Below are 15,048 nucleotides of genomic sequence, written 5' to 3' on the forward strand. Positions count from 1 at the left end.
GTCAACAGGTTTCCTAAATGCAAAATACACGAAAATGATGTACAATGTACATATGAATGAAGAAGTATTTCAGTGCAGTACAAAACAACCTACGCATGATTACAGTATCCAAATTGATTAACATTAGTTATAAAACTTGGTGTGCTCTGCAACATAGAAGGGCCCATTTAGCTTATCACTTTGTCCAAGTTATTTTTAGCAATCGTCTGCATCGGAAACGACTTAAAAGATCGAGAAAGATACTTTTTACGATTTTAACTCGAGAACGAATAAGTCGAGAACGAATTTTCGATATTTATTCTCAGTCCGAAATTTTTTCACGGCGCCTGAAATCAACCAGCAGACCACCCCGAGTTTTGACTGGTAGCTATTACAAATGATCTTTCATCCAAAATGGACTTTAACAATCTCATATTTTCAGTTGTACATGACTTCATATCCGTTCATTTAGCTCTACGAGCTGGACAGTTGACTCATTGAAAAGTTGGGTTTATAGGCACTGTCATGCATATTTGTAGATCAAAATCATTAAACTGCTGCTCATTGACTCTCGCTGTTAATGGTTTCATTCGGCCTTGTCGCAATCTATTGATTGATAACTCGACATGTCAGAAAGCAGTAGTCTAAATACGCGATCGATTAAATTACCTTTTCCAGGTGGTCTTAGAAGAGAGTAGACTGACATGTAATACATCTCCGACCACCAGACACCCACGGAGCAGCATCGACCTAAATTCAAAATGATCTTGAAACAAGCGTGCTCAAGTTTCACAATGTCAGATTTCTTTAAAACAAGCAAATTTCTTGTTACCTGTTTCGAGCCTCTCAATATCACCTTTAAATATTCTCTAAATATCCTTTAGTTTGGATCACCTTTAAATTTTAAATCCTGATTAAATTTTTGATTTGAGTTTAGCATAGCGTGAAGCTCCAATATTTTATAGCTCTTGAAAACCAAGCAGCATCCACATGAGAATGGCATCCACTTCATAGGCGGAGTGGTTCAAGGCGCGTGTAGATGACGAGCGTGAGTTTCAACTTAAGACACAAGGTGCAAAAATGCACAAATTGTTACACCTGGGCCTCGGAAACAAAGCATTTGTTGTCCTTCCATGCATTTGGGGTACCTGAAACGCCCTCGTCTCTCAGTCAACAGCTGGCAAAAAGCAGTTATTTGTGCGTTTCGCTGAAAACTTTGACCCCGAGGACAAAATTTGGTTGCTTTTTTCTCACATTTAACGGTAAAAGGGGGAGGGGCAGAATGTTGTAATCATGAGCAAAGAATTTATTATGCCTGTTAACATGTGCCCGAGAGTTCAACAAATTGGTATTACCTTCAGCCAATGTTGGTAAGGAGTTTATGTTTATTTTAACTTCCCAACTTCAACAGTTTGCTTAACGAGGGCAGCCCCCCCCCAGGATACCGCCTGTAGAGAATCAAGGTTTTATGCTCAATTTGGCGAGGCAGCGACAGGTTGCAGCCAGAGGCTAAGCAAGAAGAAATGGTCTGCGAACTGTTTTCAAATGCGATGAGTTGAACGCCATCGCAACCGACGAGCTCTCTGTGCTCCAATCGGTTGACTATGAGAATGACAGATAAAACATACCCGGCAGATTGCCGGAAAATAGCCGCCGTTGATTCCAATAAGCATGATTGGGATTGAAAGAATAGAAGATATTGAACAAAAGATTTTTGTACGAAAACATTTTTTAAGTCCGATTTATTTTGATGGCATTTCGTAGTTGAACATAACGTACTTCTGTTTCTTAGAGAGGCTACAGGGGCTACTATCAATACCAATAAGCATTAGAGATGGTAACTAAGACTTATAGGAACTACGTTCAAATAGCGGGCATCTAAAATTGGGCTTTATGGGTTTATCCCGTTTCTACTTCTGACTTCAATTTTTTATACTGACTCTGTTCATTTTGAATTGCTTTGCTGAGCAACTGATGTTCAAAATCACTTTTAGCAGAATGAGAGAAGAGAGAAACTAGCCTAGAGAAGTCAAAAAGATATCACGCAAAATGTTGAAAAAGCGGCAAAATGAGGTAAAGCGAAACATTTTTTATTCGACGAAGTAAAAAAATCATAGCAGGACAAGTCCTGACGTACAATTCAAAGACTTTTCATTGACTAAACAGAAAACTAGACCTAGAACGGACTATGAATGGATTGGGAAAACCATTTAGAAAAAAATCCGATCCAAAAAATCGAAAAAACAGTAAAAATCAAAGTGAAATTGCCGCATGTGAACAAAAAATCACTAGCGAGAAAGCGAATTTTTGTTCAAACACCGTTTTCTGACTCTACTTTAAATTTAGAGCGAAAAAATTTCACGCCGCAAAACCATTCGCTTTTTCGCTCCATTTCATGTTTCGGCGTGACCAAAATCACTACTCCAATTTGACTTCAAAAATCATGAAAATGTGTGAACAGATCTTAAAAAAAGACAGCGCCCCAATACAATTCAAATTCTTTGAATTGTAAAAAATAGGAGCGCTATAATAGCCGGCTGAGAAGATGAGGGCGGCTATTAAAAATTCTTTTCGAGGCCTGCTACTGAACAAAAGAGTTAATAACCTTTACAATATTGATGACGATGACAAAGATAATTGTTTTCCCACAACAGCTTAGTTTCAACACTTGTTTTCTACTCAAATTGACTAATTTTTTGTTTTTGCTAAACATGAACCTACTGTTGTTGTTATTGATGTATGTAATCTTCAAGTGTGTTTCGGTCAATCAGCAGATTAGAGTTAAAGGGAGGTTGAAGCCTCGGTTCAACGGTGCAGATGAAATTAAAAGTGAGCTGGAAGCCCCGGGTGAACGATGCAGAAGCAATTGGAAGGGAGGTTGAAGCCTCGTGTTAACTATGCAGATGAGATGTCAGAATCCCATTCCATTCACCTCTGCTACTTGATGCTAACAATTATCCAGGAGTGACTTCAAACGTGTATGCGACATGTCTTCGAATCGGAAAGTAAAAAGCGTAATAAAATGAATTCCGTTTCTGGTTGGCAAAAAGGCTGTCAAAAGAATTAACGCTCCTATTTCTTCAAAAAATCACTCAGTTTCATCGTTTCCGGATCTCTCGATGTCAAAGAGACCACGAATAGCATCCACCCCAATGCCAACATGCTCAGTAACGACAAATGGTCCTATTTCGTCAACATCAAACCAAAATGCGCTCTCTGTTCAACCATGCGTTTCTGAACAAGTGCTTACGTGATGTTGGCACCCGCGCCCTTGGTTTGCAAATAGGTCACGACGATAACGCAAATCGAAAAGCCATTGCTCAGGGTGATTGAAGAGGATGGTGCTAATCTCTTCTAAAATTTGCCCAATTTGAGAGTTGAACTATTCAAATGGTCGGAGCTATCAGGCAACTGCTACTCGTCCGCTTTGCAGAAAACTTGGAGATAAAATTTGTTTGAGTTTTCCGATATCGTAAGATAAAATGGGGCAGAATGTTGCAAAATGAGCAAAGAATCTATTCTACTTGTTTCCATTGCAAGAGAGCTTAAGAACTTGTATTACCTATCCAGTCGGTGTTCTCAAGGAGTCGTATGTTTATTTTTACTTCCCGACATCAACAGACATGACAGTCAATTTGTCATATATAAATATTGTCATATATAAATATTCCATATTGTCATATATAAATATGGAATATGGAATTAATGTCCAATTAATACGTGATGTCCATTACATTAAATAGTTTAAATGTCCCCACTCATATCCTCTTTCCTTTCTTTCTGTAATTGTTCAGGTCATAATCTGCATGTAAATCGACTTCGCCTGTCACAAGTGATCGTTTCCCAATATTTGCCGCAGGCAGCTCCAAGCGCCATCATCATGCGCCATCTTCTCGAATCGAACGGGAAAGATGTCAAACGTCACGGACGTCACACGGAACATTAACACAAACTCAGAACATCAAAACATGAATCTGAAATGGTAAAACAAAGCAGCAGAACCTGGAGTCCATTAAATAAAATGAATTAAACAAAAAGTAGGTTCTAAGTGGAAAACAAATTTGTCAGAAGAACTGATTTAGCGTTTACTTGAAACTCAACATTTCAGTTACACATAACAGAACTCTTTGAACACAGATAATATTAAAAGACCAAGGTGGCGAAAACCTTCACCATATTTATCAAAATGGTACCCAATGTTATCACCGAAGTCCTCGCGTTTAACCACTCTGGTTCCTTTATTTTGGGACCCAAGTTTATTTCGTAGAAACATATTATTCTTAGACACTAACTGAGGTGGCAAATCCCGAAATCAACAGACATGACAGTCAATTTGGTGAGGCAGCGAGACGGTGCACCCAGACGCCAAGCAGAATTGGCGTGTGAGATTTCTCCCAACTGCGAGTTGGATACAATCACAAACCATGGGCTCTTTAATTTCGAACCCTTTGACTAGGACAAATTGTCCTTTCGTGCTACTGATAAAAAAACAGTTGCCAATACACGTTACAAGTATTCCTATTTTTTATCCACGTTTCATCGGCTGAGTTTCAACAATTATTCTATTGAAAAATGATTCAATTTTGGTTTGACACTTTGTGTGCTTTTTGCTAAACGTATGCCAATTGTTTGCTTTTGTTTTAGAAGCATAAACTCATCGAGTCAGTTTCCTCCAACCAAAATTTATGAGCAAGTGTGGTTTGAGTTTAACGATACAGATGAAGTTCCAGAATCATATTCGACCCGTACCTTGCTTGCAGCAAAAATCAGCGCTGAATCATTGAAAATTGCAGTCTGTTTTTTTGGCTTACCATTACTATGTTCATGTCACTTTTGGGAAATTACAGATAAAATTTCATAGTAAATCCTACGAGCATGAAAAAGTTTTACTGTTGACTCTATTTGCAGGGATAAATTACGGCTTAGTTTTATCTGCCAATGAATAATTCCCGCCTGAATGATATCTGCGCATGAATAATTGCCGGCTATGCTTTGTCTGTGTATAAGTAATTACCGCCTAATTTTGGTCTGCACACAAGTAATTACCGCCAAAACTCTCTCTGCACATTTTGTTAATTCATGCTTAATTGCTGCCTAAATATTGCCGCTTTTTGATCTGGTAGGGGCTTTAAGTGGCTGTTTCACGCTGCTCGGTCAAATAAATTGTTCCCTCTCTCATGCAAAAAGAATAAGCTCTGGTAAATTGTTTGAATTTATAAACGCATGATTTTATAAATACATGTCAAATATAAATATGGAATAAGGAATTAATGTCCATTTAATACGTGATGTCCATTACATTAAATAGTTTAAATGTCCCCACTCATATCCTCTTTCCTTTCTTTCTGTAATTGTTCAGGTCATAATCTGCAAGTAAATCGACTTCGCCTGTCACAAGTGATCTTTTCCCAACATTTGCCGCAGGCAGCTCCAAGCGCCATCATCATGCGCCATCTCGAATCGAACGGGAAAGATGTCAAACGTCACGGACGTCACACGGAACATTAACACAAACTCAGAACATCAAAACATGAATCTGAAATGGTAAAACAAAGCAGCAGAACCTGGAGTCCATTAAATAAAATGAATTAAACAAAAAGTAGGTTCTAAGGGGAAAACAAATTTGTCAGAAGAACTGATTTAGCGTTTACTTGAAACTCAACATTTCAGTTACACATAACAGAACTCTTTGAACACAGATAATATTAAAAGACCAAGGTGGCGAAAACCTTCACCATATTTATCAAAATGGTACCCAATGTTATCACCGAAGTCCTCGCGTTTAACCACTCTGGTTCCTTTAAGTTGGGACCCAAGTTTATTTCGTAGAAACATATTATTCTTAGACACTAACTGAGGTGGCAAATCCTTACGTCTCAGATGACCAAAAAATTTTACTTTTGTGGGCCAAACAGCATCACGAAACTCAACAAATGTTCGATAAATGTAAGAAACCGGCATTGTTTTAGCGTCGTTATCACCCACGATAACAAAAATGTGAGTATAATTCCTTGCATCATTGACGACATCTTTAAGGTCGTCAACTCGGCGACCACCGACACCATCGTAAACAGGGCTGTAAAAAAAGATTAAAAAATTTTAAAAACTTTGATAAAAAATTACAGAGAAATAAAATACCGGAAAATATTCAGGAGTTCGTCTTCTTGCAGAGATGATTTTGCGTCACGCAGATTTGAATCTCCAATCACTAGGATTTTTATCTACAAAAAATATTTCAAAATGTCACACATACAAACACACAAGCATACACACAAACATACGCACCCCACAGACACATACACACACACACACACAAACGCACACACGTACACATATAAAGGCACACCACAGGCACATACACACACCCCACACGCACACACACAAACACACATAACACATACATACATACATACATACATACACACGCAACCACACACACATACACGCACGCAACCACACACAAACACAGAGAGACACACACATACACACATACATACATACATACATACGCACCCCACCGACACATACACACACGCACACACAAACACACACACGTACAAACACACACACATACACTAACACATAAATACATACATACATACACACGCACCCCACACACACACGCAACCACACACACATACACACACGCACGCAACCACACAAACACACACACACACACAAACACACACACATATATATATATATATATATAAAAGCACACCACAGGCACATACAGACACCCCACACGCACACAGACAAACACACATACTAACACAAACATACATACATACATACACACGCACCCCACACACACGCGACCACACACACACATACACCCACGCAACCACACACACACACAGACACACACATACACACACCCCACACACGCACGCAACCACACACACACACACACACACATACGCACACGCACACGCATACATACGTACGCACCCCACATACACCTACACACACCCCACACACATGCACCCACACGCAACCACACACACACAAACACACACACCCAAACAGACCCTAGTCTAGACGTGGAATTATTAAAAGACTGTCCTCGACCGATTTAAGGCAGAAAAAGACTGTCCTTGACAGCATGAAAAGAATTTGGACTTTGCTCGATGTCTTTAACTTGTCCCGGATATAGGTTGGGCAAAAAGTGTTCTAGACATTTTGAGAAAATGAAATAAGTCCTGTAAGAATAAACATTTTATGTGCAATTTCATTTCTAACCATTGCTTTTAACGTATTCAGTATGCATTCTCCTTCATCATTTGCAATTTAGAAGAACCGACAATCTACAAAAAAACCTTTATCATTTTCGAAAATACTGATAATTTATAAATTTGAAAGGGAAAAAATGAACAAAGACGCTTGTGCAGGCATAGCAGGTTAAGTAAGCTGATGCTTTCATATTTTTCATTTAAACTAGAAATTTTGAAGAAATGACCCAAAACACTTGAATTTCAATTTTGATAATTTGGAAAATTCAAATGCATAACAAGTTCAGTAACTTGATGCAAAACTAACAAATCAGTGAACAAATAACTGCGAGGAAGGAAGCACAATCTCTGAAAAATAGCATAGCAGGTCCAGTAACCTGATGCTTTTATATTTTTCATTTAAACTAGAAATTTCGAAGAAATGACCCAAAACACTTGAATTTCAATTTTGATAATTTGGAAAACTCAAATGCATAACAAGTTCAGTAACTTGATGCAAAACTAACAAATCAGTGAACAAATAACTGCGAGGAAAGAAATCTACAAAAAATAGTATAGCAGGTTCAGTAACCTGATGCTTTCATATTTTTCATTTAAACTTGAAATTTCGAAGAGATGACCCAAAACACTTGAAATTCAATTTTGATAATTTGGAAAACTCAAATGCATAACAAGTTCAGTAACTTGATGCTAAACTAACAAATCAGTGAACAAATAACTGCGAGGAAAGAAATCTACAAAAAATAGCATAGCAGGTTCAGTAACCTGATGCTTTCATATTTTTCATTTAAACTAGAAATTTCGAAGAAATGACCCAAAACACTTGAATTTCAATTTTGATAATTTGGAAAACTCAAATGCATAACAAGTTCAGTAACTTGATGCAAAACTAACAAATCAGTGAACAAATAACTGCGAGGAAAGAAATCTACAAAAAATAGTATAGCAGGTTCAGTAACCTGATGCTTTCATATTTTTCATTTAAACTAGAAATTTCGAAGAAATGACCCAAAACACTTGAAATTCAATTTTGATAATTTGGAAAACTCAAATGCATAACAAGTTCAGTAACTTGAAGCTAAACTAACAAATCAGTGAACAAATAACTGCGAGGAAAGAAATCTCCGCAAAATAGCATAGCAGGTTCAGTAACCTGATGCTTTCATATTTTTCATTTAAACTTGAAATTTCGAAGAGATGACCCAAAACACTTGAAATTCAATTTTGATAATTTGGAAAACTCAAATGCATAACAAGTTCAGTAACTTGATGCTAAACTAACAAATCAGTGAACAAATAACTGCGAGGAAAGAAATCTACAAAAAATAGCATAGCAGGTTCAGTAACCTGATGCTTTCATATTTTTCATTTAAACTAGAAATTTCGAAGAAATGACCCAAAACACTTAAATTTCAATTTTGATAATTTGGAAAACTCAAATGCATAACAAGTTCAGTAACTTGATGCAAAACTAACAAATCAGTGAACAAATAACTGCGAGGAAAGAAATCTACAAAAAATAGTATAGCAGGTTCAGTAACCTGATGCTTTCATATTTTTCATTTAAACTTGAAATTTCGAAGAGATGACCCAAAACACTTGAAATTCAATTTTGATAATTTGGAAAACTCAAATGCATAACAAGTTCAGTAACTAGTAACTTGATGCTAAACTAACAAATCAGTGAACAAATAACTGCGAGGAAAGAAATCTACAAAAAATAGCATAGCAGGTTCAGTAACCTGATGCTTTCATATTTTTCATTTAAACTAGAAATTTCGAAGAAATGACCCAAAACACTTGAATTTCAATTTTGATAATTTGGAAAACTCAAATGCATAACAAGTTCAGTAACTTGATGCAAAACTAACAAATCAGTGAACAAATAACTGCGAGGAAAGAAATCTACAAAAAATAGTATAGCAGGTTCAGTAACCTGATGCTTTCATATTTTTCATTTAAACTAGAAATTTCGAAGAAATGACCCAAAACACTTGAAATTCAATTTTGATAATTTGGAAAACTCAAATGCATAACAAGTTCAGTAACTTGATGCTAAACTAACAAATCAGTGAACAAATAACTGCGAGGAAAGAAATCTACAAAAAAAAGCATAGCAGGTTCAGTAACCTGATGCCTTGATCAGTTTCTTTTAACTTTCTGCGATAATATTTAGGAAAGAGTTGTTAAGCATAACAGATCCAGTAACCCGATGCTTTTATATTTTTCATTTAAACTAGAAATTTTGAAGAAATGACCCAAAACACTTGAATTTCAATTTTGATAATTTGGAAAATTCAAATGCATAACAAGTTCAGTAACTTGATGCAAAACTAAAAAATCAGTGAACAAACAACTGCGAGGAAAGAAGCACAATCTCCGCAAAATAGCATAGCAGGTTCAGTAACCTGATGCTTTCATATTTTTCATTTAAACTAGAAATTTCGAAGAAATGACCCAAAACACATTTCAATTTGGATAATTTGGAAAACTCAAATGCATAACAAGTTCAGTAACTTGATGCAAAACTAACAAATCAGTGAACAAATAACTGCGAGGAAAGAAATCTACAAAAACTAGTATAGCAGGTTCAATAACCTGATACTTTCATATTTTTCATTTAAACAAGAAATTTCGAAGAAATGACCCAAAACACTTGAATTTCAATTTTGATAATTTGGAAAACTCAAATGCATAACAAGTTCAGTAACTTGATGCAAAACTAACAAATCAGTGAACAAATAACTGCGAGGAAAGAAATCTACAAAAAATAGTAGAGCAGGTTCAGTAACCTGATGCTTTCATATTTTTCATTTAAACTAGAAATTTCGAAGAAATGACCCAAAACACTTGAATTTCAATTTTGATAATTTGGAAAATTCAAATGCATAACAAGTTCAGTAACTTGATGCAAAACTAAAAAATCAGTGAACAAATAACTGCGAGGAAAGAAGCACAATCTCAGCAAAATAGCATAGCAGGTTCAGTAACCTGATGCTTTCATATTTTTCATTTAAACTAGAAATTTCGAAGAAATGACCCAAAACACTTGAATTTCAATTTTGATAATTTGGAAAACTCAAATGATTAACAAGTTCAGTAACTTGATGCAAAACTAACAAATCAGTGAACAAATAACTGCGAGGAAAGAAATCTACAAAAAATAGTACAGCAGGTTCAGTAACCTGATGCTTTTATATTTTTCATTTAAACTAGAAATTTCGAAGAAATGACCCAAAACACTTGAATTTCAATTTTGATAATTTGGAAAACTCAAATGCATAACAAGTTCAGTAACTTGATGCAAAACTAACAAATCAGTGAACAAATAACTGCGAGGAAAGAAATCTACAAAAAAGCATAGCAGGTTCAGTAACCTGATGCCTTGATCGGTTTCTTTTAACTTTCTGCGATAATATTTAGGAAAGAATTGTTAAGCATAACAGATCCAGTAACCCGATGCTTTCATATTTTTCATTTAGACAAGAAATTTTGAAGAAATGACCCAAAACACTTGAATTTCAATTTTGATAATTTGGAAAAATCAAAAGCATAACAAGTTCAGTAACTTGATGCAAAACTAAAAAATCAGTCAACAAATAACTGCGAGGAAAAAAGCACAGTCTCCGAAAAATAGCATAGCAGGTTCAGTAACCTGATGCTTTCATATTTTTCATTTAAACTAGAAACTTTGAAGAAATGACCCAAAACATTGAATTTCAATTTTGATAATTTGGAAAATTCAAATGCATAACAAGTTCAGTAACTTGATGCAAAACTAACAAATCAGTGAACAAATAGCTGCGAGGAACGAAGCACAATCTACAAAATAGCAGAGCAGGTTCAGTAACCTGATGCTTTCATATTTTTCATTTAAACTAGAAATTTTGAACAAATGACCCCAAACACTTGAATTTCAATTTTGATAATTTGGAAAAATCAAATGCATAACGAGTTCAGTAACTTGATGCAAAACTAACAAATCAGTGAACAAATAACTGCGAGGAAAGAAATCTACAAAAAAGCATAGCAGGTTCAGTAACCTGATGCCTTGATCAGTTTCTTTTAACTTTCTGCGATAATATTTAGGAAAGAGTTGTTAAGCATAACAGATCCAGTAACCCGATGCTTTCATATTTTTCATTTAAACTAGAAATTTTGAAGAAATGACCCAAAACACTTGAATTTCAATTTTGATAACTTGGAAAAGTCAAATGCATAACAAGTTCAGTAACTTGATGCAAAACTAACAAATCAGTGAACAAATAACTGCGAGGAAAGAAATCTACAAAAAATAGTATAGCAGGTTCAGTAACCTGATGCTTTCGTATTTTTCATTTAATCTAGAAATTTCGAAGAAATGACCCAAAACACTTGAAATTCAATTTTGATAATTTGGAAAACTCAAATGCATAACATGTTCAGTAACTTGATGCAAAACTAACAAATCAGTGAACAAATAACTGTGAGGAAAGAAATCTACAAAAAAGCATAGCAAGTTCAGTAACCTGATGCCTTGATCAGTTTCTTTGAACTTTCTGCGATAATATTTAGGAAAGAGTTGTTAAGCATAACAGATCCAGTAACCCGATGCTTTCATATTTTTCATTTAAACTAGAAATTTTGAAGAAATGACCCAAAACACTTGAATTTCAATTTTGATAATTTGGAAAATTCAAATGCATAACAAGTTCAGTAACTTGATGCAAAACTAAAAAATCAGTGAACAAACAACTGCGAGGAAAGAAGCACAATCTCCGCAAAATAGCATAGCAGGTTCAGTAACCTGATGCTTTCGTATTTTTCATTTAATCTAGAAATTTCGAAGAAATGACCCAAAACACTTGAAATTCAATTTTGATAATTTGGAAAACTCAAATGCATAACATGTTCAGTAACTTGATGCAAAACTAACAAATCAGTGAACAAATAACTGTGAGGAAAGAAATCTACAAAAAAGCATAGCAAGTTCAGTAACCTGATGCCTTGATCAGTTTCTTTGAACTTTCTGCGATAATATTTAGGAAAGAGTTGTTAAGCATAACAGATCCAGTAACCCGATGCTTTCATATTTTTCATTTAAACTAGAAATTTTGAAGAAATGACCCAAAACACTTGAAATTCAATTTTGATAATTTGGAAAACTCAAATGCATAACAAGTTCAGTAACTTGAAGCTAAACTAACAAATCAGTGAACAAATAACTGCGAGGAAAGAAATCTCCGCAAAATAGCATAGCAGGTTCAGTAACCTGATGCTTTCATATTTTTCATTTAAACTTGAAATTTCGAAGAGATGACCCAAAACACTTGAATTTCAATTTTGATAACTTGGAAAAGTCAAATGCATAACAAGTTCAGTAACTTGATGCAAAACTAACAAATCAGTGAACAAATAACTGCGAGGAAAGAAATCTACAAAAAATAGTATAGCAGGTTCAGTAACCTGATGCTTTCGTATTTTTCATTTAATCTAGAAATTTCGAAGAAATGACCCAAAACACTTGAAATTCAATTTTGATAATTTGGAAAACTCAAATGCATAACATGTTCAGTAACTTGATGCAAAACTAACAAATCAGTGAACAAATAACTGTGAGGAAAGAAATCTACAAAAAAGCATAGCAAGTTCAGTAACCTGATGCCTTGATCAGTTTCTTTGAACTTTCTGCGATAATATTTAGGAAAGAGTTGTTAAGCATAACAGATCCAGTAACCCGATGCTTTCATATTTTTCATTTAAACTAGAAATTTTGAAGAAATGACCCAAAACACTTGAATTTCAATTTTGATAATTTGGAAAATTCAAATGCATAACAAGTTCAGTAACTTGATGCAAAACTAAAAAATCAGTGAACAAATAACTGCGAGGAAAGGAGCACAATCTCCGCAAAATAGCATAGCAGGCTCAGTAACCTGATGCTTTCATATTTTTCATTTGAACTAGAAATTTCGAAGAAATGACCCAAAACACTTAAATTTCAATTTTGATAATTTGGAAAACTCAAATGCATAACAAGTTCAGTAACTTGATGCAAAACTAACAAATCAGTGAACAAATAACTGCGAGGAAAAAAGCAATCTCCGAAAAATAGCATAGCAGGTTCAGTAACCCGATGCTTTCATATTTTTCATTTAAACTAGAAATTTTGAAGAAATGACCCAAAACACTTGAATTTCAATTTTGATAATTTGGAAAATTCAAATGCATAACAAGTTCAGTAACTTGATGCAAAACTAAAAAATCAGTGAAAAAATAACTGCGAGGAAAGAAGCACAATCTCCGCAAAATAGCATAGCAGGTTCAGTAACCTGATGCTTTCATATTTTTCATTTAAACTAGAAATTTCGAAGAAATGACCCAAAACACTTAAATTTCAATTTTGATAATTTGGAAAACTCAAATGCATAACAAGTTCAGTAACTTGATGCAAAACTAACAAATCAGTGAACAAATAACTGCGAGGAAAGAAATCTACAAAAAATAGTATAGCAGGTTCAGTAACCTGATGCTTTCATATTTTTCATTTAAACTAGAAATTTCGAAGAAATGACCCAAAACACTTGAAATTCAATTTTGATAATTTGGAAAACTCAAATGCATAACAAGTTCAGTAACTTGATGCTAAACTAACAAATCAGTGAACAAATAACTGCGAGGAAAGAAATCTACAAAAAAAGCATAGTAGGTTCAGTAACCTGATGCCTTGATCAGTTTCTTTTAACTTTCTGCGATAATATTTAGGAAAGAGTTGTTAAGCATAACAGATCCAGTAACCCGATGCTTTTATATTTTTCATTTAAACTAGAAATTTTGAAGAAATGACCCAAAACACTTGAATTTCAATTTTGATAATTTGGAAAATTCAAATGAATAACAAGTTCAGTAACTTGATGCAAAACTAAAAAAATCAGTGAACAAACAACTGCGAGGAAAGAAGCACAATCTCCGCAAAATAGCATAGCAGGTTCAGTAACCTGATGCTTTCATATTTTTCATTTAAACTAGAAATTTCGAAGAAATGACCCAAAACACTTACATTTCAATTTGGATAATTTGGAAAACTCAAATGCATAACAAGTTCAGTAACTTGATGCAAAACTAACAAATCAGTGAACAAATAACTGCGAGGAAAGAAATCTACAAAAACTAGTATAGCAGGTTCAGTAACCTGATACTTTCATATTTTTCATTTAAACAAGAAATTTCGAAGAAATGACCCAAAACACTTGAATTTCAATTTTGATAATTTGGAAAACTCAAATGCATAACAAGTTCAGTAACTTGATGCAAAACTAACAAATCAGTGAACAAATAACTGCGAGGAAAGAAATCTACAAAAAATAGAATAGCAGGTTCAGTAACCTGATGCTTTCATATTTTTCATTTAAACTAGAAATCTCGAAGAAATGACCCAAAACACTTACATTTCAATTTGGATAATTTGGAAAACTCAAATGCATAACAAGTTCAGTAACTTGATGCAAAACTAACAAATCAGTGAACAAATAACTGCGAGGAAAGAAATCTACAAAAACTAGTATAGCAGGTTCAGTAACCTGATACTTTCATATTTTTCATTTAAACAAGAAATTTCGAAGAAATGACCCAAAACACTTGAATTTCAATTTTGATAATTTGGAAAACTCAAATGCATAACAAGTTCAGTAACTTGATGCAAAACTAAAAAATCAGTGAACAAATAACTGCGAGGAAAGAAGCACAATCTCAGCAAAATAGCATAGCAGGTTCAGTAACCTGATGCTTTCATATTTTTCAATTAAACTAGAAATTTCGAAGAAATGACTCAAAACACTTAAATTTCAATTTTGATAAT

General features: G+C 34.6%; 1 protein-coding gene across 2 annotated transcripts in view; it reads right to left on the bottom strand.

Annotated features, from left to right (window-relative positions):
• Positions 1–15,048, bottom strand: part of LOC142352132 (WD repeat-containing protein 93-like) — a 116,504-nt gene that overhangs the window by 19,994 nt on the left and 81,462 nt on the right. For both annotated transcript variants that reach the window (XM_075404512.1, XM_075404511.1), the window contains exon 8: positions 649–729. In XM_075404512.1, the coding sequence (XP_075260627.1) occupies positions 649–729 (81 nt within the window). The remainder of the gene's footprint in view (positions 1–648; positions 730–15,048) is intronic.

This window comes from Convolutriloba macropyga, chromosome 13 (genome assembly GCF_964194025.1).
Source record: "Convolutriloba macropyga chromosome 13, txConMacr16.3, whole genome shotgun sequence".
Taxonomy (NCBI): Eukaryota; Metazoa; Xenacoelomorpha; order Acoela; family Convolutidae; genus Convolutriloba; species Convolutriloba macropyga.